This window comes from Loxodonta africana, chromosome 27 (assembly GCF_030014295.1).
Source record: "Loxodonta africana isolate mLoxAfr1 chromosome 27, mLoxAfr1.hap2, whole genome shotgun sequence".
NCBI classification, from domain to species: domain Eukaryota; kingdom Metazoa; phylum Chordata; class Mammalia; order Proboscidea; family Elephantidae; genus Loxodonta; species Loxodonta africana.
This window is the reverse complement of record NC_087368.1, coordinates 37,979,926-38,004,837: the sequence shown is the minus strand read 5'-3', so window position 1 is coordinate 38,004,837 and position 24,912 is coordinate 37,979,926. Positions and strand designations below refer to the sequence as shown.

Here is a 24,912-nt window from a genome sequence, read left to right as displayed (position 1 = left end):
CCCTTGTCCTCAATCTTCCCTGGTCTAGGAGCTTCTCAGCACAGGGACCCTGGGTCCAAAGGACATTCTCCAATCCTGGCACTACTTTCTTGATAGTCTGAGGTCCCCCTGTCTCTCTGCTCACTTCTTTCTTTTATATCTCAAAAGAGATTGACTCAAAATACAGCCTGATCCTGTAGATTAAGTCCTGCCCTATTGCCATAAGTGCCTCTAATCCTGCCTCATTAACATCATAGAGGTAAGATTTACAACACAGAGGAAAATCCCACCACGTGATGACATGGTGGGCAATCACACAACACTGGGAATCATGGCCTAGCCAAGTTGACCCACAATTTTGGGGGACACAGTTCAATCCGTAACATGGACTTAAGGTAGCAGACACTGCCAGTGCCCCCGGTGTCCCCTCACCCCTCCGCCCCTCCCAGGGCTCACCTGCAGCTTCGGTGTGCAGCGCCTGTACACGCAGACGCCTTCCTACCTCAGACACTCCCATCTCTGCCTGAGGAGAGAAGTGGAGGCGTTATCGCTTCCAGAAACTGCCCTCAGCCAATGGGCGGAGAGGACGGTGGATAAGAACCCAGTGACCTCACCCCGTGAGGCCTGTTGTATGCTTCCGTCAGAGCGTCCCCAGCGGGACGAACCCCAGTAGCTGACAGAGGCCACCTGCTTTCCTCCCTCCCTGACTCACCCTCTGCCCCCTTGCCACACTGCCAGGAATCACTCCCAGTTAAATGGCTTCCCCCAAATCCTTGTCTCAGGCTTTGCCTCTGGTGGACCCCACACTGAGACACTAGGGCACAGAGAGATGAAAGACTCCCAGTGGCCATATAAATAGCAAGAGACAGACTGGCGATCTGACCGCAGGCCATCTACACCAGACCCCACTCTCAGAATCTCGCTGTCTCGCCTCTCTCGCTGCAGCGGAAACCTTCCCGGGACAAGAGGCTGTTGGCTCCTCAAACCTGCCCACCTTTGAGCTGACCTCAGAGCAGAAAATCCCTTCTCTCCATTCAGATTATTGTACAAGAGGGTGAGCTGGAACGGACTCAGCTGGCCGCCCGCAGCTGCCCTCTGGCACCAGCGTCTGCTTCTGGTCGGAGGGAAGGCAGGACTGCAGCCTTGAAGGGCACTCGCCTTCAGGGCAAGAGGACACGCAGGGCTCTGAGTCCTGGAGAGGCTGAGGTGGCTGGGTTCCGGGAAAAACGTGCTGAGCTTACTGCGTGCCAGGCACGGTTCTAAACTTCTTACCATAATAACCCGTATCAGCCTCACAGCGACGCTTTGAGGTACACGCAGTCGTTATCTCCATTTGATAGACGAGGAAACCGAGGCACGGAGGGGTTGGGTAACTTGCCCAAGGTCACACAGCTAGTAAGCGCCACAGGTAGGATTCAAACTCAGAGAGTGGGGCTCTTAATCACTCCTGGATCTTGCCTCTCCCGGAGCTGCAGGTGAGTCAGCTACCAGCTGCTCACTCGGGGTTCCGCCTGAGAGGGCTGGTTTCTGCCAGGAGGTTTAGTCCTGAACTGCTGATTGACCCCCAACTTTGGTGGAGCTCCGCTTGGAGGGAGGGGCTGACAGGGGGAGCAGTAGGGTCCAAAAGGAGGGGCTGTGAGAGCTGGAAAGCAGCCGCCTCTCCTTCCTCCCCACCCCAGTGCCCTTCTGCCTTTTGACAGAGATCAGCACAGCTATTCAACTTCAGTATGTTTATTTGTCCTCAGCCTCGTTCCCGACGTTATTTGTGGGGCTGGCAGATACACGACGACTCTGCCCAAGTACTCCGATAGATATGGTCTCCTTTGCTGTCTTGGTGGCTTCATAAGGGATACTGTGATGATACAGTACTGTTAGACCATTATACACAGCGTGACCAACTTGTCCTGGTTTTCTAGGAACTTTCTGAAGGCCCCTTGTCGGAGGAAACCTCTCGGTGCCAGGCAATAAGACGGTTGGTCACCCCAGTTACACAGGACACAGGCCATAAATTCTACCTGCTAGAAGAGGCCTGGAAACCCTGGTGGCGTAGTGGTTAAGTGCTACAGCTGCTAACCAAGAGGTCAGCAGTTCAAATCCGCCAGGCGCTCTTTGGAAACTCTATGGGGCAGTTCTACTCTGTCCTATAGGGTCGCTATGAGTCGGAATCGCCTCGATGGCAGTGGGTTTTTTTGGTTTTTTTTTTTAGAAGAGAACTAGAAATTTCACCCAGACCTTCCTAGCAGCCAAGGCAAAGAGGGAAATACCATCTAAGATTTTTCTGCACTGACTGAAATTTTCTGCACTGTCCAGTATGAGAGCTACTAGCCACTTGCCTCAGTGAATTTTTGAAATGCAGCTACCATGATGAAGAAACCGAGTATTTAATTTTATCTAATTTTAATTTATTTAGATTTAGATAGCCACATACGGCTACTAGGAACTCTAATCCACAGCATATCTGTATTACAGAAAAACAAACCAGGTGTCAGGAAGAGCCTCTTTCTTGACCTTGAGGCCTGAAAAATTTCTCCTATAAATTATCGCATTTGAGGTGAATAAAAAAGTGAGTTCCACAAAGGTCTTTATATGTATATATGATTGTATGTGTGCGTGTGTGTAAGACAGAGGGTCAGCGAAAAAGAGGAAGACCCTCGACAAGATGGATTGACACAGTGGCTGCAACGATGGGCTCAAACATAGCAACAATAGTGAGGAAGGTGCAGGACCGGACAGTGTTTCGTGCTGTTGTACATGGGGTCACTGTGAGTCGGAACCTACCTGACGGCACCTAACAACAACAAATATAAAATATATTTTATATAAATATATTTACATTGTATATAAAGTGTATTAAAATATAAAATCTCTATAAACATGAAATAACAAACACAACAGCACACACACACCACCACAGCAGGCACTTTGACGCCTGTGCTATGTGCTAACCTTTTCATCTGTTCGTCCATTCAGTCCTCAAACCGCTCTGCAAAACAGGTACTTTCGGGAGCCGCAGGTAGGGGCTGCTCTCAGGACTCAGAGACCCGGGACCCCTCCTTCCCTGGCATGCTGGCCTGAGGGGTCTCACACTGCATCTTCCTGCCCTTCCTGGGGACAGCCAGAAGCCTGGCGGTGGGGGGAGAACAGAGGAAGCCAGCAGAGGGAGGAGGCAGGGAGGAGGGGTTTCAGGTGCCCCCGGGGGATGACTGCATGACTGACATGACTCAGTGGAAAAAGCGAGCCATGACTGGTATCACCCTCTGGCACAGCGGGCATTGGGATGTTAGAAGCAAGACCCCATTCTGCCAGATACTGGAACACACCCGCACATTTTTAGACATGGCACCTGGGTGGCCTCCCACCTGGGACAAAATGCCACTTTCCAGTCTTCTATGGATGGTCCCCGGACATCCCTCACCACACTGCTCCGTCCGGCCTGAATGCCAGCATCTCGTGAGCCCGCTAGGCCCCCTGGCTCTGGGCAGCAAAGGAGGGGGCAGGTGTGACCCCCCACCCCCACTTCGCCTGTGACTGGGAAGCTGATGACTCCAGGGTCAGAAATAACCCCACGGTCAGCATCCCTCATCCGCACCTCCCCCCCGCCCCCATTCCCAGAAAGTCTGGGCCCTGAGTCAGAAGCGAAGAAGCTAAGAGTAAACAGGGACCATGTGATCTGGTGTGAACACCAGAAAACCACTCTGAGGAATTCTTTGATAAACCAGGGCCTGGTGATGGGCTGGGACCTGGTGATTCAGGTTCACTTGGGGTTTGTAGGCCTGTGTTACGGGGTCAGCTCTGACTCACAGCGACCCTGTGCGTGTCAGAGTAGGACTTTCAGTGCTGATTTCTCTGAAGTAGATAGCCAGACCTTTCTTCCAAGGTGCCCCCGGCTGGACTCGAACCGTCATCTTTTCGGTTAGCAGCCGAGCGCATTAACCATTCGCACCACCTAGGGACTCCGTGAAGGTGAGAGAAGGGGGAATCTTTAGTGCAGAAAGGGATGGAGGGAGGAGAGCTGGGCCTAACTCTCAGAAGCACCAAGACCAGAAACAGAGGAGAAGGGATTGGCCCTGCCCTCAGGGGGCCTCCAGTTTCCGGGCAACACACTCAGGAGTCGTCAGAGGCCGGCCAGCTGTCAGGTGCCCACTCCTTATTCACTCCTCAGAATAACTCGGGCACCCCCACACACACGCACATGCACGCGGCTGAGTCACTAGCCCCAATCCTCAGACCAGGCTTGGGATGAATGAAGCCTCCTTTGCCCCCTCCCCCTCCCCCTCCCCAGCTGAAAGGACGTGAAACTGATTCCCCCGATGGAAGAGTGACTTCCAAAGGCCCTAAAAATAACCGAACCACTTCATACTCTGAACTTAGCGTCCCCGTCCGCCCCCACCCGGCCCACCCCCCCGCCACCAGCCACAAGATAAAGGCAGCTGCCGGGGCTGGCAGGGGACAGAGACCCAGAGGAGGGAGCCAGCAGAGAAGGCACCCCGAGAGGAGCGACAGAGCCCTAGGAACGCCTGCCACAGACCCCAGAGTGTGTGAGTAACCGGCCCGTGGTCCATGCAGCTGGTCCTCAGGCTGGGACCCCCTCCAGACACTGGTGGGTGGCTCACAGGGTAGAGTGTGTAGGGTGACTCTGGGTGCAGGAAGGGCTGAGGGGCCCTGGGTCTGGATGTTCGTGAGTGGAGAGGCCTCCAATATAAAGAATCCATGAAGCAGTTAAAGGAGATGTAGCTGAGCTCCGGGGGAGCACCCAGAGTGGTCACCGCAGGCCTGAGACCACAGAAGGGACAGGATCTCGCCAGTCTGCCTGGGTATAATCCGGAACAGCCTCCACGAGAAGGTGGCTGGACTGCAATTGTTTGGAGCCCTGGTGGCCCAGTGGTTAAGAGCTCGGCTGCTAACCAAAAAGTCAGCAGTTGAAATCCACCAGCCAATCTTCGGAAACCCGGTGGGGCAGTTCTACTCTGTCTTATAGGGTCACTATGAGTTGGAATCGACTCGACAGCGAAGGGTTGGTTCAGGCTTTAGGGCTCCCCCAGGGTGTCCCCAGGCAGGAAGAAGGGATGGAAGAGAGGAGGGAGGCCCTGGAGGTGATGGGGACTGTTACGTAGGCTGTCTACTTTGCCAGCACAAGCCCCCTGCCCAGCTGTTGTGGGCTAAAGTCTTGGCATATTTGGCCCCGGAATATCTGCCCAAGGCTGGCCTGAGGCCTGGTCTGAGCCCAGCCCCGCCACCCCCTGGCCCGCCACCCCCAGGCCTAGGACTTGCGGTTGGGGGGGTTGGGGGGGGCAGCAGGGTGCTGAGTCTGTCCAGTTCCTTCCCCAGATTGGGGGCTCGGGTTGGGGAGTGCAGATCTGAGTCTGCACAGGTGCAAAGACGGGGCTGGGCCGAGGAGGGGTCTGGGGCAAAGGTGGGGTCACCCTGAGAGGCTGGCCTTGCTCTAGAAGGCTGGGCTCTGGGATGTTTCTTTGGCCACAGTTCTAAAGTATGTCCTCACCCTCCCCTGCCCTCTAGAAACATAAGCCCCATCCCCGGGCCAGGCAGGGGGAGGCGAGGGGTTACAGGAGGCAGAGAACCTACAATAAGCCTTGCTGAGGCCTTGGACAATGCCTTTCCCTTCTTTGGGCCTCGGCTTCCCCATCTGAACGATAGGGGGTTACTAGTCCCAATCCTCAGACTCAGGTTCGTTGACCTCTGAGGGCCCTTGGGTCTGACATCTCTGGAGGCCTGATTCTAACAGTCTGTGACCATGGCAGATTCCTGGGGGTGGGGTGGGCTGGTGGCCTGTCCACACCATCTGCTGCCAGGGCACTGCTGACAGCCTAGAGTGAGGGTCCTGATGGCACAGGTTTGCCTTTGGCAGGGGGTCGTCACAGAAACTCAGCGACTGAAGGTCACGGCCCAGGGGGTTCACTGAGACTCCTGGGGCTCTGATGTCTGTGTGAGGGCCTGCTGGGTGGAGACGGACAAGGAGGAGGCCTGCTCTCCTGCTCCAGTGTCCCTGCTGCTGCCCTGAGCCCCCTTGGCCAGGGGAGGTTTTCAGGGTCCAGTCAGTTGGTCTTGCTGCAGGCCAGAGCCCTGACACAGCCCAGGTGGCAGGATCCAGGGTGGGCCCAGGGCTCAGAGGAGCCTGGGGTACTGAAGAGGAAGGCCACCAAGGGTCCCTGGGCCCCTGGTGGCCGAGTCTGAGCCTTCCTCCCAAGCCCAGGGCTGCTGTGCTGGGCCTCCACTATCTTTAGCACCAGCAGAGCAGTGGGCCAGGAGCAGCAGGAGGGGGTACGTGCTTCTCATTCTTCCCCTGGTGGCTGTCAGTACACCTGTCACAAGGCAGATAAGACTCACATGGGACAGAGACCAGAGGAGGGCTGCAGGGTTGGAGGCCATCATGGGGTCAGTGGCAGAGCTGGGAGAGGTCGTGTCCTGGGTGGGAAGCTGACTGACGTGAAGGGGGAGGAAGAAGAAGGGCGAGCTGATCTGGGCTGGAGGGGTGGGCGTGAGTGCATAACACCAGGTGAAGGCTCTAGGTCTGAGTCTGAGGCCCTGCACCTAGGAGGCCCTGAAGCTGGGCTTGCTTGCACATGTGGGTGGGGGGGAGTCTCCGTGGGCAAGGGACAGGGCTGTCTCTGCAGAAAGGACCCCTGCCCCACAGTCCCCCTTGAAGGTAGGGGTCACTCTCACTTTCTCCTAGGGGTACCTGCTGGGAAACAGAAGATGGAAAATTTCACCCTCCACCCTCTTATTCCTTGGGGCCAGGCCCCAAACGAGGTCAAGATCTGACTCCTCCTGGGCCTTGGTTTCTTCCTCTTGAGTTACGAGAGGTTAGGCTAGACGGCCCTTGAAATCCGCCCGGGTCAGACCTTCTGAGTCGTGGGGTATTGGGGTATAGCATAGAGAACTCTAATCGGGAATTCAGAATTTGGCTTCGGCTAACCAGGAGAAAGCAGGTGGACAGTTGCCCCTCCCTGAGCCTGCATTGCTTCCTCTATAGTGTGGGCTGCTGACCCACCCCAGGGGGCCTGGGCAAGGCCGCAGAGTGAGTGGAGTCGAGGTAAAGCTGCCCCTGAGCTCCCGGCCGACGTGGCAAGGGCGCCCTCTGGTGTTCCAAAAGGGAATTTTGTCTCCACAGGAAATAGGTCATGGGTTTAGGGTAGTCCTCTCCGTTAGGTGCAGATGGTTGATGTGCTGGGCTGCTCACTGAAAGGCTGGTGGCTCTAGTCCATCCAGAACCACCTGGGAAGAACGGCCTGGTTATCTACTTCTGAAAAATCACCCTGTGGAGCACAGTTCTACTCTGACACACATGGGTCACCTTGAGTCGGAATCAACTCCACGGCAACGGGCTTCACCTCTCCTTGGCTGAGCCCCAAAAGGCCGGATTCCCCCAGGCCACTCACCAGCAGTCCTCCAGGGGGACAAACTGACTTTGGAAAAGGAGCAAGCATGGGACATGTTCAGTTTGCCCATTGCTTTAGGCACCCCTTATAGGGCTGAATGGAGCCCTGGTGGCACAGTAGTTAAGAGCTTGGCTGCTAACCAAAAGGTCAGCAGTTCGAATCCCCCAGGCTCTCCTTGGAAACCTTATGGGGCAGTTCTACTCTGTCCTATAGGGTCACAATGAGTCAGAATCAACTCGACGGCGACGGATTTTGGTTTTGTGGGGCGAAGGGAAGAGCTTCGTGGCCAGTAGTGCCCCTAGTGACCAGTTACACTGGGGAAGCAGGGACCCACCTCACTAGATAACATCAAATTTTCTCAGTTCAAGGCTTGTCACGAACCCCATCAAGGAGATGGCAGAGTGAGCCCAGGCCAGGCAGTGTCCCGTCTGTTTACAGGAGAGGGAATCTCTAAGCGGATGTCACTGAGGGGTACACTGCCCCTGGGCCCTGCTCCCTGCTGCTATCTCTCCCAGCAACCAGCCCCCAGCCCACCTGATGTCCCCAGCCCCATCCTCACCTCCACCCCTTCTCCACAGAAGGATGGCCGACGTCCAGACACAGGCGGCCCCTGCACCGACCATCCCGGTGACCACCACAGAGGAGCTGTCCCTGCCACCACCCCCACCCCTGGAGGACCTGCCGCCACCACCGCCCAAGGAATCCTTCTCCAGCTTCCACCGGCAGCGGCAAGCCAGTGAGCTGCGCCGACTGTACAGACATATCCACCCCGAGCTCCGGAAGAACCTGGCCGAGGCTGTGGCGGAGGACCTGGCTGAAGTCCTGAGCTCTGAGGAGCCCACGGAGGGTGATGTCCAGTGCATGCGCTGGATCTTTGAGAACTGGAGGCTGGACGCCATTGGGGACCACGAGAAGCCAGCTGCCAAGGAGCCAGTGCCTGGTGGCGACGTCCAGGCCACCTCCCGCAAGTTTGAGGAAGGCTCCTTTGCCAACAGCACAGGCCAGGAGCCAGCCGCCGCCCAGGCGTCCGGAGGGGACGTTCGTGCAGCCCGTTGGCTGTTTGAGACGAAGTCGCTGGGTGAGCTGACTGGCCAGGACAAGCCACCGGAGGCTACAGTGAGAGAGCCTGCAGCCAGTGGAGACGTCCAGGGTACCAGGATGCTCTTTGAGACGCGGCCCCTGGACCGCCTGGGCTCCCGCCCCTCCATCCAGGAGCAGAGCCCCTTGGAGCTGCGCTCCGAGATCCAGGAGCTGAAGGGCGACGTGAAGAAGACCGTGAAGCTATTCCAGACGGAGCCGCTGTGCGCCATCCAGGATGCGGAGGGCGCCATCCATGAGGTGAAGGCTGCGTGCCGTGAGGAGATCCAGAGCAATGCAGTCAGGACTGCCCGCTGGCTCTTCGAGACCCAGCCTCTGGACGCCATCAACCGGGACCCCAGCCAGGTGAAGGTGATCCGAGGCATCTCCCTGGAGGAGGGGGCTCGGCCTGATGTCAGTGCAGCTCGCTGGATCTTTGAGACACAGCCCCTGGATGCCATCCGGGAAATCGTTGTGGATGAGAAGGACTTCCAGCCATCCCCAGACCTCATCCCTCCTGGCCCAGATGTCCAGCAGCAGCGGCACCTGTTTGAGACCCAAGCTTTAGACACTCTGAAGGGGGATGAGGAAGCCAGAGCAGAGGCCCCACCCAAGGAGGAGGTGGTCCCCGGCAACGTCCGCTCCACCCTGTGGCTGTTTGAGACGAAGCCCCTAGACGCTCTCAGAGACGAGGTCCAAGTGGGTCACCTGCAGCGAGTGGGCCCCCAGGAGGGGGAGGGGCTCAGGTATGAGCGTTTGTCCAGTGGTGGCTGCTCAGCACTGCCCCTCTCTCAGAGTGCCCCTGAGAGGGAAGGGGTGAAGGGGGATGTGAAGACCTTCAAGAACCTTTTTGAGACGCTCCCCTTGGACAGCATCGGGCAGGGCAAGCATCCAGCCCCTGGGAGTGTGAGCAGAGCAGAAGGGACTGAGTCCCGTGGACAGCCCCAGGACACCAGGTCCCCCGTGTACGCCATGCAGGACAGCAAGGGCCACCTGCACGCCCTGACCTCAGTCAGCAGAGAGCAGGTGGTGGGGGGCAATGTGCAGGGCTACAGGTGGATGTTTGAGACGCAGCCCCTAGATGGACTAGCCCAACACCCCAGTACCGTTGATGTGGTACGGGGCATCACCCGACAGGAAGTGGTAGCTGGGGACGTGGGCACTGCTCGGTGGCTCTTTGAGACACAGCCCCTGGAGGTGATCCACCAGCGGGAGAGGCAGGAACGACAAGAAGAAGAGGGCAAAGGTCAGGGAGGCATCCAGCCCGAAGCCCCCCCAAAGGGTGATGTGCAGACCATCCGGTGGTTGTTCGAGACACACCCGATGAGTGAGCTGGTGGAGAAGCAGGGGTCAGAGGTCACAGACCCCACAGCCAAGCCTGAGGTCCGGTCCTGCACCTGGATGTTTGATCCCCAACCCCTGGACAGGCCAGAGGGCTCTAGGGAGCAGCACCTGCGGATTGGCCAAGTCCAGGCTGGGGAAAGACAGACAGATGGACATATCTTTGAGACGGAGCCTCTGCAGGCCCCAGGCCGCCCCTGCAGGAGAGGGCCTGTGCGATACTGCAGCCGAGTGGAGATCCCTTCGGGCCAGGTGTCTCGTCAGAAGGAGGTTTTCCAGGCCCTGGAGGCAGGCAAGAGGGACAACCAGGCGTCCAGGGTAGCCCCTGGGCCCATCCCTGGGGGTGCTGTGCACAAGTTCACATGGCTCTTTGAGAACTGCCCCATGGGCTCCCTAGCAGCTGAGAGCATCCGAGGGGGCAGTCTCCAGGAAGAGCAGCCGGTGGGCCCCTCAGGCAACAGGGTACCAGAGAGGCAGGAGACTGCTGCCGAGGGGACCCTGCGGACCCTGCACGCTACTCCTGGCATCCTGCACCACGGGGGCATCCTCATGGAGGCCCGCGGGCTGGGGGAGCTCTGCCTTGCCAAGTATGTTCTCCCAAGCCCAGGACAGGGGCGCCCCCACGTCCGGAAGGAAGAGCTGGTGTCTGGGGAGCTTCCCAGGATCGTCCGACAAGTGCTGCGCCGGCCAGATGTGGACCAGCAGGGGCTGCTGGTGCAGGAGGACCCAGCGGGTCAGCTCCAGCTCACGCCACTGAGGCTGCCAGATCCCAGCAGCAGCAGGAGTATTGATGACCTGGACCCCGAGCTCCAGCAGGTGCTGGCCTGTAGCCTCAGGGCCTCGGTGGCAAGGATCGGGCTGGTGATGCAGGAAACAGAGCAGGGCCTGGTGGCACTGACAGCCTACTCCCTGCAGCCCCGGCCAGCCAACAGAGCCCCCGAGAAGGGCAGTGTGCAGCTGCTGGCCAGCTGCATAAACAAAGGGGACCTGAGTGGTCTGCACAGTCTGCGGTGGGAGCCGCCAGCTGACCCAAGTCCAGTGCCAGGCAGCGAGGGGGCCCAGAGGCTGCCCCTGACTGACAGCATCATCCATGTGCCTCCCCTGGACCCCAGCCTGGGCATGGGGCATCTTCGAGGCCCAGGGGCGGCCACCTGCCCCCTGCCGTCTGTTGGAAAGGCAGTCCCTCTGGCTGGGGACACTGCAACCCCAGCCCGCTTGCAGGGAGTAGAAAAGCAGGAAGACAGTCACACTGGGCAGAAAGGGATGGCAACCTTGGGGAAGGCGGAGGGAGCCATGGCTGTGCCCCAGGGCCCCGGGACCCCAGACCTCCAGGCCGCCGTACAGAGTCTGCGGATGGCAACGGCCAAGGCCCAAAGCCTGCACCAACAAGTCCTCAACAAGCATAAGCAGGGCCCGGGCCCCACAGCCACCTCCACTCCCTTCCAGAACGGCCTTCTGCAAGCACCGGCCGTGGCCCCTGGGGCTGCCCGGAGCAACACCAGGCCTGTGGCCGGAGGCGACCCCAGGATCTCTGCAGGCCCCCGAAAGGTCAGTGGGGAAGAGAATGCACCACCCAGAGGGCTGCCCATGGGGTGGGGGACTGTTCAGGACGGTGTCTACACTGCTCACCCGGTGAGAACCTTTGACCCACTCAGGGGTGTCCAGCCTTCCGAAAGGGAACCACACCCGAGGGACAAGGAGACTGCCCTCCCAGCCCAGGCTCCCAGCCCACTCTGGGGAGGCCTGGGCCAGAGTCTCGGGCCAGGGCGGGAAAAGCCGGGGGACTGCACACAGAGCACCTGGGGGCCTCCGGGGAAGGCGGTGGCAGAAGTCGGCCAGGGGGGCCTCCAACCTGCAGAGACCACCCTGAAAGCTGCCCCTTTAGCCCACCACACTCTGGCCACCAGGCCTCAGGAAGCAGGTGCCAGCCTGCACTCCCATAATGCCTCTGTTCGTCCTCCCCCTCCTCTCCCAGCTGCTGTGAAGAGACCCGACTTCCCAGCCCGAACACGCCACAGAGAGGACTCCGTCCAGCAAGGCTCCGAGCCCCTGCGGGACCCCCTCCCCCACCCCCACAGCAGCCCTGCTGGCCAGAGAAGCCCTGAGGGGTCAGAGACACAGACCCTGAAGCTGGAGCCTACCACACCACCAAGGAAGAAGCCCCAACTGCCCCCCAAACCTGCCTACCTCTCCCTGACCCATCCTCCTCGGAGGCTGCCCAAGCCCCCAGCTCTGTCTCCCAGATCCTTCTCAGAGGTGGGCCCAGGAGAACACAAACAAGGTGAGAGAGATACAGCCATCCTTCAGACAGCAAAGGTCCCCACCACTGCAGACCAGCCTGGCCCCCAACATGGCCTCAGCACCATGGGCCCCAGGCCCGCCGACAGTCAGGTTCTGGACAACAATGCTCAGAGCCCTGAGCCCCTCAAACTCAGAGTTCCCAGCAGTGACCCCACCTCACCACAGTGGGGCCCCAGTTCCGGAGGAGAGCAGCCCAAGGAAGGCTCCCAGCAGGTGGCCCCTGAGCACCCCGGGACTCTGCAGGGAAGCCACCAGGAGCTTCAGGGCCTCCTGAACCAAGTGCAAGCCCTGGAGAAGGAGGCCATGAGCAGCGTGGATGTACGGGCTCTGCGGAGGCTCTTTGAGGCTGTGCCCCAGCTGGGAGGGGACACCCCTCAGGTGCCTGCTGCCCCCCACAAGCCCGAGGCCTCCGTGGAGCAAGCCTTTGGGGAGCTGACGAGGGTCAGCACGGAGGTTGCCCGGCTAAAGGAACAGACCCTGGCCAGGCTGCTGGACATTGAGGAGGCTGTGCACAAGGCCCTCAACTCCATGTCCAGCCTTCAGCCTGAGGCTAATGCCAGAGGCCACTCTCAGGGAACCCCAAAGGACCCCAATGCCCACAAGACCAGTGTCACGGCCAGCAGCAGAGCCCTGCCCAACTGGTCAGTTCAGGAAGCCAGGGGTCAGACTGGAGTCAAGAGCCAAACCGAGGCTGGATGCCACACTGAGGTCCAGAGTCAAGCCAAGGTCAGAGATCACACAGAGGTCAGAGGTCAAGCAGCCTCCACTGCCCCTCCCACCAGGAGGCTGGACACACTGAGAGAAGATGGGGGCCATCCTCGGGTCCTGCCCCCCTGCAGAGATTCAGCCTCCTCCCCAACCTTCATCTCCATCCACTCAGCCACAAGGAAGCCTCTGGAGGCTCCCAGGCCCAAGGGCAGCCCCAACTTCACTGTAAAAAGCACACACCTGGCCCAGGACGCGTTCCACCAGGAAGGTGCCCAGGATGAGGTCGCCAGGAAGGAGGTCACCTGGTGCTCTGGACAGCTGGAGCCTGTCCCTGCCTTGGCCAGCCCCCTGCCCACCGGGCGGCAGAAAAGTGTTCTGGAGCTGCAGACTGGGCCGGGTGGCTCCCAGTGCTACGGGGCCACAAGAACCATGACCGAGCAGTACGAGGAGGTGGACCAGTTTGGGAATACCATCCTAGCATCCTCCACCACAGTCACCCAGCAGGTGGAGCCACCCAGGGCCCCAGGCCCCCACCTCGGGCTCCGAGCCTCACCCTTGCTGCGGCAGTTCCTACACAGCCCAGCAGGCCTCAGCAGTGGCCTGGCCGACCCTGGGATGGCACCTGTGTCCTGTGGCCACTCCCAGCCAGCTGCCCAGTGAGTGTCCCACCTCCCACCAGCCTCCCACCACCTTTGGGGCACCTCCTTCCAGTGCCCCAGGACTGAGGTGGGCACTGACCTCCGGCACACATGGAGCAAGGACCAAGAAGAAAGGGTATCTCCAGAAACTGCTGTGGTCAGTTGCCCTCTCATCAGTTCCACCAAAGGCCCAGATCTTGCAAGGAGGGAGGAAGGGCCAGGAAGAGGGCGGGAGCAGGATGAAGGCTCCCAGCAGCCTGTGGAGGCTCTGCTATGTACAGACAGGTGTTTCATACACGAGCCAGGCCCATGCACAGACATCCGTGTGCATGCACACCACTGCCTGCCCTGGAGCCCCCCTCTGAGGACCCCTCCATCCCAGCCTTCGTGTCTTTTATTACTAGTCTGAGCATTCTCAGACATCCACTCCTTAAGCCCTACAGAGAGCCAGGGTCAACTGAACACAGGACTGGGCTCTGCTTGGGATTGATCTGCGGGTCGTCAGCTCCGGCATCACCACCTCCATTGTTCAGCCCGTCCTGGCAGTCCGAAAGTCACAAAGAGAGGGTGAGAGTTGTAATGTTCCTAGAAGCCAAATGAACTGCCTTTCTCTGCCCCCCTCCCAGCCCCACACTCTGCACCCCAAATGGAAGGAGACAGTCTGAATAAACCCAAGTTTTACTCTCTACTCTGTGTGTATCTGACTGTACACCCATCCCAGAGTCTGTGTCCCCACTGTGGGGGAAAATGGCCATAGTCACCAGGCGCCCATGCTCCTGGCAACAGCAGTGTTGGAAGGCTCTGAAGAGCCACCCCTTTGCCCACTATCTTGGCCAGGAAGAAAAGCCCTGCCCACTCCCTTGTTCTTCTTGCCTTCCCACCCCTCCACACACAACTCTGCCCCCTCGACCCCTGGCCCCCCAACACCTGGAGGGAAGTCAGATGGTTCTGGGACCTCATCCCGGGGTGGCATCCAGCTGGAATCCTGCCCCAGAGTGGGAGAGAGGCCCAGTAAGGCCTGGGAGGAGGGAAGACCTCAGCCCAGGAGAATCCTGATGGTCAATCTGGCCAGACCACTGCTCCCTGTTCAGGCCAGGTGCTGTGTGCTCAGCAGGGGGTCCTGGGAAGGCGCAGTGGACAGCCGCCAGCCTGGGGAACCAGGGTGACTTGGTGAAGGGCCCTTTTCACTTTTCAGAAAGTACTGGGCATCTGCCCCATGCCAGGCCAGTTCTAGGAACAGGGACACAGAAGTGAGTTCCAACGGGGTCCTGCTCTCAGGGAATTGACTTTCTAAAATGGGGAGACAGCCAAAAAACGGATGAGAGTGATCAGATCAGGAATAATGGTGATGCACTGGCTTGAGCAGGGAGGAGTGAAAATTGGGTGGAAGAGCTTGCTTGGCAGAAGGAACAGCATGTGCAGAAGCCCAGAGATAGAAACAGTTTGGTTCCTGGATCTCCTGATGTCCTTCTCCAGGGACCGGTCCCCCCTGATAACATGTCTAAAGTATATTCTTTTTTTTTTTTTTTCAGTAAAGATTACAGCCTTGGAAACCCTATGGGGAAGTTCTAGCCTGTCCTACAGGGTCATTATGAATCAGAATCAACTCGACGGCAATGGGTTTGGTTTTATTGTGAAACCGCTAAAAACCCGTTGCCCTCGAGTCAATTACGACTCATAGCGACCCTAAAGGACAGAGTACAACTGCCCCACGGAGTTTCCAAGGGGCGCCTGGCGGATCTGAACTGCAGACCCTTTGGTTAGCAGCTGTAGCACTTAGCTACTACACCATGGAATTCATACATGTAAAATGCAGCCTCATCTTTAGGGTTATTGTAATTCTTATTTTTTAATTTACCTCTTTCCCACCTGGGGGGTGGGTCCCTGTCTTCTTCATCCCAGTATCTCCAGCGCTATCACAAGTGCCTAGAAGGCATCCTCCCTGCTCCTCACTTTCCGCCACTGTCCGTGTCCCGAATTTGCCCACCAGCCCCCATCCTGGTCACCACCACCCATCCGCCCTTTCCTGGACCCCGGCCATGGCCTCCCAAGTGATCCTTGGCCCGGTGCGCTTTACATTCTGTCCCCCACCAGGCAGTCAACGTTAAACACGTGCACATATAAGTGAAGGAAATCGCTGAGTGAGTTCACCAACTCCCCCAGCTTACCTTTATTGAGCACCTACTTCACGCCAGGTTCTTTTCAAGGTGCTGAGAACAGAGGAAGAAGGCAGAATTTGTCCCGACCTCGTGGAACTTGGGTTTCAAAGGGGAAGACAGACGATTGTAACCAGTTACATAACTTCCAAGGGGAGACATACCGGGAAGGAAGTACAAATACGGTCAGTCAACCTGGAGAGGGCTGGCGGCTGCTGTAGCTTGGGTGGCCGAGGCAGGTATCTCCGGAGGCGACAGAAACCACGGAGGAGCCAGCCTGCGGGCCGGGGGTGGCGGCCTAGGGGAGGAGTGGGGACAGGTGAGTGAGGAGGGCGCGCCGGTGGCAGAGCGCCCCAAGGAGCGCGGCGGCTCCAGGTGAGGCGGGGCCGGGTCCCTGCACACCTGCCGCCGACGCACAGGCGCCTCCGCCCCTCCCGCAGGCCTGGGGCGGAGCTCGCAAAGGCCCAGGCCCCGCCCAGCCCCCAGGCCCCGCCCAGACGGTGCCCATTCCCCGCCCAGGCCTCCCCGGCCCCGCCCAGCCCCCCCAGGCCCCGCCCAGACACTGCCCATTCCCCGCCCAGGCCCGCCCAGGGCCCCGCCCAGGCTTCCCCGGCCCCCGCCCAGACACTGCCCATTCCCCGCCCAGGCCCCGCCCAGACACTGCCCATTCCCCGCCCATTCCCCGCCCAGGCCCCGCCCCCGCAGCACGCAGGCCGCTTTCCCACCGGCCGTCGCCAAGGTGACGGTGACGTCACCGGGGCCGCGCCCTCGGAGCGCTCGGGCGGCGGCGGCCGTTGCCGGGAGACGCCGGGGGGGCGCGCGGCCAGGGGCTGGTTCCGCTCCCCAGACGCCGGGCGCCGGGCCGCGCCTACGGGCCGGCTTTCCTCGGAGCCTCCCTCCCGGACTTCGGACGGAGGCCGGTTCCGTTCCTCGCCCGGGTCTCGGCTCCCCGCTCAGTGCCTCCGCCGCTGCTCCGCGTCCCGACTTTCCCGCCGCCCTGGCCGCACCGCCCGTCGCCCTTTCCGGGAGCGCGGCCCTTCACTCCCCAGGGGGCCTCCTCCTTGACCCGTGCCCTTTGCCTTCTGACCCCACAGGCGGCGCGGCTGTCGGACCAGTCGCCCGGCCTAGAATTCCGAGGTCCGAGCGCCTCAGCGGACTGTAAGGCCCCGGTGACTTGCTCTTCGGCCTCAGTCTGCAAATCCTTGGCCGCTCGGCCCTTCACCCGCACCCCTCTAGTCTCCAGCCCCCCAAATCCTTGCCCCCGCTCTGCCCTTCACCAGCACCCCTCTAGTCTCCAGCCTTCCAGATCCTTGGCCGCTCGGCCCTTCACCTGCACCCCTCTAGTCTCCAGCCCCCCAAATCCTTGCCCCCGCTCTGCCCTTCACCAGCACCCCTCTAGTCTCCAGCCCCCCAAATCCTTGCCCCCGCTCTGCCCTTCACCCGCACCCCTCTAGTCTCCAGCCTTCCAGATCCTTGCCCCTGCTCTGCCCTTCACCAGCACCCCTCTAGTCTCCAGCCTTCCAGATCCTTGGCCGCTCGACCCTTTACCTGCACTCCTCTAGTCTCCAGCCTTCCAAATCCTTGGCCCAACTCTGCCATTTACCTGCACCCCTCTAGTCTCCAGCCCCCCAAATCCTTGGCCGCTCGGCCCTTCACCCGCACCCCTCTAGCCTCCAGCCCCCTAAATCCTTGCCCCCGCTCTGCCCTTCACCCACACCCCTCTAGTCTCCAGCCCCCCAAATCGTTGCCCCCGCTCTGCCCTTCACCAGCACCCCTCAGTCTCCAGCCCCCCAAATCGTTGCCCCCGCTCTGCCCTTCACCAGCACCCCTCTAGTCTCCAGCCCCCCAAATCGTTGCCCCCGCTCTGCCCTTCACCAGCACCCCTCTAGTCTCCAGCCTTCCAGATCCTTGCCCCCACTCTGCCCTTTACCCGCACCCCTCTAGTCTCTAGCCTTCCAAATCCTTGCCTCCACTCCGCCCTTTACATGCACCCCTCTAGTCTCCAGCCTTCTAAATCCTTGCCCCCACTCGGCCCTTCACCCGCACCCCTCTAGTCTCCAGCCTTCCAAATCTTCCTCTTCACAAAACACACCAAGCTGATAGGGACCAGCCTCAGGGCCTTTGCACCTGCTGTAGCTTCAGCCAGGAAGTCTGTTCTCCCAGATCTTCATGTAGCTGGGCTCCTTAGATCTCAGTTCAAGTGCTGCCTTTCCTGATCCATCCACCTAGAGTGGGTTTCCCCCACGTCTCATGCTGGTGGCGTTGTGGTTAAGAGCTATGGCTCCTAACCAAAGGTCAGCAGTTTGAATCCACCAGCAGCTCCTTGGAACTCTATGGGGCAGCTCTACTCTGACCTCTAGCGTCGTTATGAGTCAGAATCAACTCATAGACAGCAATGAATTTTGGTATCACAATATGAAATTATCTTGTTTGCTCAAGATGTGGCAGTCTGCTTCTGTAAAGATAACAGCCTTGAAACCCTAAGGGGCAGTTCTGCTCTGTCCTACAGAGCCGCTGTGAGTCGGAATTGACTGGACCAGTGGGTTTTGGGTTTGTTGTTCACAAAGCACCTTCCTTTTGATCTTCCCTAAGACCTGAAGAAGATTCTCCTCCTGTGTCCCCCTTCCATGAGGGACGGGTGGTCTGCCATTCACCTGAATCCAGGAAGTTAGCTCAGGCTTCTCCCTCCCCACCCCCTCACATCCAGTGGGTGGCCAGGTTCTGCATTGGCTTCCCAAATACCTCCTCTCCCTCCTCCTCCCCTCCATCCCCACTGTTGCTCAGGCTTCAGCCTGTATTGAGGCAATAGCCTCCCCACTGTGCTCCCCACCTCCAGTGACACCCCCAAACTGTCAGTCCTCCAGTGCAACCCCACAATGGCTTCCTACCACCTCCACCATGAAATCCACCTCCTTAGAAGGTCATTCAACCCCCCTCTTGTCCAGCTGCTACTTGTGTGTATAGTCTCTCTCGTCTTGCCCTTCAGTGCTCTAACCAGGCTGTGTCACACACCTGGTTTTGCCCAGGGCTGACTTATCTGTTGGCTACAGTAGGCACAGAGCCTAAGGCCCACCACACTTTTAGGAGACCATAAAATTTTTTCTTTTAAAACCAGAAGAAAGAGCTTTTAGGTAGAAAAAAAAAAAAAAAGAAAGAAAAGGTTTAATATATACCATTAATATATTCATCTGTGTTTATACCACTGCAGTCATAAAATAGAACAGTATTTTTACCAGAGGAAGGGGCCCACAAAGGTAAAAATGCCTGAGCCCATGAAAGTCATAAAATAGCCTTGGCTCTGCCTATGCTTTGCCCGCCTATTTTCCACCCTCAACTCTGAGGTAGCCTTTTCAATGAAGCAAACACCATGTGGTGTGTTTGTCAATGATTCCTGTTGTGTGGTGGCTGTTGCTGTTGTCTCGAGCCATCTGGTCAACTCTGACTCAGGGCGACCCCAGGTGTGTCAGAGTAGAACAGCTACATAGGGTTTTCTTGGCTGCGACCTTTCAGAACCAAAGCGCCTTTCCTCCACGGTGCAGCTGGGATGGTTGGAACCACCAAGCCAACCATTGGTTACCAGCCCAGTGCAAAGTCTGGTAATCCAGGGACCCCTCTGTGACCCCGGGCCCCGCCCCCCCCCCCCCCCCCGTGTAAACAAACACCTGTCCCCACCTTTATGCAGTCTTGAAGCTGGGAAGGCCCAGGAGTAACTTTCTGGTGTTGCGTGTCTCCTCCCTGCTATACCGTTAGCGCCTCAAAGTCAAGAACCCCACTTTCTCCACTGCCACCTGTAGCGGAAGTGCCCAGTTAGATACCCAGCTAGCTTCTGAAGAAGCTCTGGCAGAGGCTCAGCCTAGGAACCAGCCTGGCCCCGAACCAGCAGCGGTGACCTAGGCTGGGATCCGTGACCCTGGCCACCCGGGTCTCCCGGCAGGGGTGCGCCTGCCCGGCTGCCGGCCGCGGGGCGGGTCCTGGGTCTTGCTAGCCGCAATCGGCTGGCGGAGCGCCCTGCCACCTCCAAGGTCCCTGATGGGAACAAGGAAACTTCCCTGCACTGCTCCTTCCCCGGCTTCCCCCAAAGCTCCACCCCTCTCGTGACACGCTCCCCTCCACCCCTTAGATTTCTTAAGAAAAAGCACTGGTGAGAGTTCCCAGAAGGTCCGGATGTGAAGTCACTGACGTGATGTCACCGGCCCCGCTTCCAAGAATCAGAAACTTGTGGGGGAGGAAGGAAAGTTGAGAAAATGAGGGAGCAAGTGGAGTCGTGGGTGTTGTCGCTGGCTGGCTAGGCTGGGCCCCAGCTCTGTCCTGCTGGGTCTTGGTCATTTTGGTCATTGTGACCCAGGACAAGGTTCCCAAGGACTAGACGCTTCACTCACAGTATAGAAATGCCAGTTAAACACACAGATGCCATCTCCCTTATCCAAGGTCGAAAAGCCCGACCTAGCTGGTATGAGTGTAGGTGGAGAACAGTGTAGTATCCACTGTCTTCGTGTGGAAAACTGGCTGACCCTGCCCATTTGCAGAACAATTGCCAATATGATCAGATTTTTTCATGAACAAACCCTTTAACCCAGCCATTACATTTATCCTACAGACAAAAATACACAGATAAATGCATTACATGTGGCTCACCGCAGTGTTGTTTGAGACACCCAAGATTAGAGAATTACGTAAATTACAAGGTACACCTGTACCCTGTGACACCATGCACTGTGGGAAGAATGAGATATCCGTTTATGTACCATGTCCAAGGTGTATTGTGAGGTGAACAAAAGAAAGGAGTGTCCTCTCAACTCCTGTTTGTGCCCCATCAGCCGGAACACGGTGATAATTTTTTTAAAGGTATATATTTATCCAGCAAATACATATTGAGCACCTGTCACATGCCAGGCACGATCCAGACACTGCAGATACAGGAGGGAACAAAACGGACCAAGGCCCTCGTTATGGATTGAATTGTGTGCCCCAGAAATATGTGTTGTCAGTCCTAACCTCTATGCCTGTGATTATAATCCCATTTGGGATTGGGTTGTCTTTGTCATGTTAATGAGGCAAGATTAGTGCAGGGTGTGTTTTGAGTCAATCTCTTACAAGATATTAAAAGAGCAGATTAGGACAAGCAAGAAAGCAGAGACGAGGAAGAGATAAACCCAGCCACATGAAGATTACCTAGGACAGAAGAGACAAGGACCTGCCTCCAGAGTCGACAGAGAGAGAAAGCCTTCCCCTGGAGCTGGCACCCTGAATTTGGACTTCCAGCCTCCTAAACTGTGAGAAAATAAATTTCTGTTTGTTAAAGCCATCCACTTGTGGCATTTCTGTTACAGCGGCACTAGATGACTTAGACAGCCCTAACTCGTGCAGTTTATGGGGGTGGGAAGTAAACAGACAAAACACATTGGGGGTGATGAGTGCTATGAAGAAAAATGAAGCAGAGGAAAGGGCTTAGAAAATGGGGGGGGAAGGGTGTGCTATTTTAGATTGGACAGCCAAGGAAGGCCTTTTGGGCAATTTGACGTTTGAGCAGAGACCAGAACGAGGTAAGAGAACTTCAGATGTCTGCCAGGCAGAGGGCATAGGAAGTGCAAAGGCCCTGAGGCAGGATTTCACTTGGCCTGTGAGGAGCCGTGAGGAGGCCAGTGTGCTGAAGCTGGAGGGCAAGGGGCAGAGTGGCAGAAGGGAGATGTCACAACTGGGGAAGGTGGAGGAAGACCTTGCAGGCCCCATAGTTCCTTGTGGGGCTTTTACTGTGAGATGAGAAACCACTGGAGGGTCTTGAGCACAGAAGTGACATGACCTGACTTCGGTGCCGGAAGATCACTCTGGCTGCTGGGGCAGACACAGAGGGGCAGGGGTAGAGCCAGGGAGGCAGCTGTCGTGATAATCCAGGTGAGAGAAGACAGTGGCTTGGACCAGGGTGGTAGGAGATGTCCAGCAGTGACGTGCTTCTGGCTATATCTTGATAGTAGAGCCATCAGAGAAGCCCTGGTGGTGCAGTGGGTAAGCGCTCACACCAGCTGTTCCCCGGGAGGAAGGTGTGGCAATCTGCTTCCGTATTTACAGCCTTAGAAACCCTATGGGGAAGTTCTACTCTGTCCTGTGGGAATCGACTCCCTGGCAACTGGTTTTTGGTTTAGGGCTGAGAGGATTTGCTGATAGACCAGCTGTGGGCCTGGGAGTCAGGTGTGACAGGAGATTTGGTGCCCTGTGTAACTACAAGCACGGAGTCAGCCTTGACCAGAACAGGGAAGCCTCTAGAAGGAGTAGGTTTTTCTAGGGGATGGACTGGGAAATCAGTAGTCCGAGCTGCTTACGTGGGTCAGGAATTCAGGGGTGACAGAAATATGAGTTGTTCGGAGGTTGTAACGAAGGGTCCCAGAGGGAAACAGCTGGTACTGTCAAATTGAGGAACTTAAGCAGAGTTGAATAAAGGGACTCTTTTTTTTTTTTTTTTTTTACAAGTAGCAGGGTACAGAAAAACCAGAGGGCAGTGCAGGACCCCTGGGCTAGTAAGAGCAGGACTTAAGCACCCATTGTTCTGAAGGGTGACGGGATGGGAGTTACTGGACTCAGGCAGAAGGGCCTGTGAGAGGGCCGCCTGACAGGACCTGAGGCCTTGGGTGAAGGAACGCAGTCAGCGCCTGGCAGCCTGCGAGGAAGAGAGGGCATCCTGACCTCACCTCCCTCCCTCTGTGTCTGCACTGGTCAGACCCCACAGGAAGCTGGAGGGCAAAGGGGCCCACAGATGTGGCCCACACAGCCAGCCTGAACGCAGAGCAGGGAAGAAAGGGCGGAGAGTGGGCCTGGAGCCAGTGGTAGACCCGGGACCTGAGTGCTCCACAGAGGTAATTCACAGCCAGGAGGCTGGAGAAAGGATCATGGAGGGAGAGAACCCAGACAGAAAAGAAGACAGAGGTCGCTGTCCTGGGGCCCTTCAATACTTAGAGACTGGGAGATGAAACAGACACTCGGAAGGACCCTCCAAAGGAGACAGGAAAGCAGAGTTGTTCCTGCAGGCAAGTGAAGCAAGTGTGTCTGGTGGGGTGGGGAGGGAGGGAGACAGAGTGGTAGGGAGGGGAGAGGTAGAAAGGGAGGGAGGGGGGAAGGAGGGGGGAAAGAGGGAGGGAGGAGGAGGGGGAGGGGGGAAAGGGGGAGGAAGAAAGGGAGGGAGGGGGAAGGAGGGAGGGACGGGGAGGGGGAAGCGGGTGGAAGAAAGGGAGGGAGGGGGAAGGAGGGGGGAAGGAGGGAGGGATGGGGAGGGGAGGGGGAGGAAGAAAGTGAGGGGGAAGGAGGGGGTATGGAGGGAGGGAGGGGGAGAGGGGGGAGGAGAAAGGAGAGAGAGTGGGGGAGGGGGGAGGGGAGGGAGAGGGGGAGAGAGGGGGAGAGAGGGGGGAGGAGGGGAGGCAGAGGGCTGTGAGGAATACCCCAGGCAGGTCAAATAGGATGAGGGGTGTGTGTGTATAATGTACACAGAATATTTCTGGAAAGAGACAGAAAATTGTTAATAGTATCTCTAGCAGACAGACCTCGGGGTAAACAGAAGGAAGAAGACCCAACTTTTTAGGCAGAAAGGGACAGGAGCTGGTTGAATGGATACAGGAAATCCGGGGTGGAGAGGAGGAGTGTGTTTTCACACTACAGAGAGAGCAACTAGGGTCACATAACAATGTGTGTAAATTTTTGTATGAGAAACTAACCTGAGCTGTAAACATTCACTTAAAGCACAATAAAAAATAAAGAAAGATGTCCCAAGTTTTCATTTTCTTCCATTTTGGATATTTTTAACAATGTACATGTACAAATGTTATCAAAAGAAGGAAAATATAGTTTTTAAAAAAATGGTTATCCCATGGCAGGAGAAATATAATTTTATAGAAAGGGGAGATCCGTGGTTCTCTCTGCCCAACTGGAAGGCAGCCTTGGGGTTAGCCTCGGACTTGGGGACAAGGATGTGTGGAGCCTGGGAAGAAAGGCAGCCGTGAGAAGCGAGAAGCTGGAAGGACCTCCTTCTGTCAGGTCAGCGGGTGGCCTCGGGGGCAGAGGCTGCTGAGCTCTGGCTTCAGCTGGGTCCTTTTGTGCACTGTAATGCCCCTCAACTGCTTGCTCCTCGCCCCACCCAACCTGAGATTTCAGGAAAGTTTAATTCTTCAAGTCTTTTTTTTTTTTTTACCAATTTCATATGATACACTTTAAGAATTCTCAATCTTGTGTATCAAAAATAAGCAAATCCTCTCTCTTGGATGAAATCACAGAAGTTTGGATGCTGTCACCTCAGAAGAGAAGGGTTCCTTAATTCTCTGATGAACTTTGTGTCTTGGACAAGGTATTTCTTTTCTTGCAGAACACAGAATCTTTGGATTGGATTTTTTTTTTTTTTCTTTTCCAGTTAAGAATCAGCTCCGATGACTTGGCAACAAAAAGACAAAAAACCCAACTTAAAAATGGACAAAAGACTTGAGTAGACATTACACCAAAGAAGATATACAAATGGCCAATGAGCACATGAAAAGATGCTCAACCTTATTAGTCATCCCCCTGCCAAAAAAAAAAAAAAAACACTTGCCATCAAGTGGATTTGGCTCATAGCAATCGTATAGGACAGAGTACAACTGCCGCATAAAGTTTCCAAGGCTGTAATCTGTACAGACATCATGCTTGGTAAAGTGGAGGGTCAGTAAAAAAGAGGAAGACCCCGAATGAGATGGACTGACACAGTGGCTACAGCAATGGGCTCAAATCTAAGAAGGATTGAGAAGATGGCACAGGACCAGGCAGCGTTTCGTTCTATTGTACATAGGGTCAATATGAGTCGGAACAGGCTCGACGGCACCTAGTGTCTCAGTTATCTAGTGCTGCTATAACAGAAATATCACAAGTGGGTGGCTTTAACAAAGAAAAATTTATTTCCTCACAGTGAAGTAGGCTAGAAGTCCAAACTCGGTGTCAGCTCCGGGGGAAGACTTTCTCTCTCTATCGGCTCTGGAGGAAGGTTCTCCTCATCAATCTTCCCCTGAACTAGGAGTTCCTCTGAGCAGGAACCCCGGGTCCAAAGGACGTGCTCTGCTCCTGGCACTGCTGTCTTGGTGGTATGAGGGCCCCTGTCTCTTGGCTTGCTTCTCCCTTTTATATTCCAAGAGAAACTGGCTCAAGACACAATCCGATCTTGTAAATTGATTGCTGCCTCATTGACGTAACTGCCGCCTATCCTCCCTTCATTAATATCATAGAGGCAGGATTTACAACACATAGGAAAATCGCATCAGATGACAAAATGGTGGACAATCACACAATATGGGAATCATGGCCTAGCCG

The 24,912-nt window shown here is 56.9% G+C and overlaps 1 protein-coding gene across 2 annotated transcripts; it reads left to right on the top strand.

The window, feature by feature from the left end:
- The first annotated feature begins 7,870 nt into the window (after positions 1–7,870).
- Positions 7,871–14,207, top strand: XIRP1 (xin actin binding repeat containing 1). Of its 2 annotated transcripts, XM_064277519.1 has the most exons (2): positions 7,871–11,342; positions 11,770–11,870. In XM_064277519.1, exons 1-2 carry the CDS (start codon positions 7,914–7,916, stop codon positions 11,776–11,778), a joined length of 3,438 nt encoding a protein of 1,145 aa, XP_064133589.1. In that variant the 5' UTR covers positions 7,871–7,913; the 3' UTR covers positions 11,779–11,870. The 2 variants fall into 2 exon arrangements, with proteins under 2 accessions (XP_064133589.1, XP_023410586.2); XM_023554818.2 differs by having other exon boundaries at positions 7,871–14,207.
- The last annotated feature ends 10,705 nt before the right edge of the window (positions 14,208–24,912 follow it).

Excerpts from the sequence above, each read along its gene's own strand:
- XIRP1 (XM_023554818.2), top strand. The coding sequence starts at position 7,914 with ATGTCCCCAGCCCCATCCTCACCTCCACCCCTTCTCCACAGAAGGATG.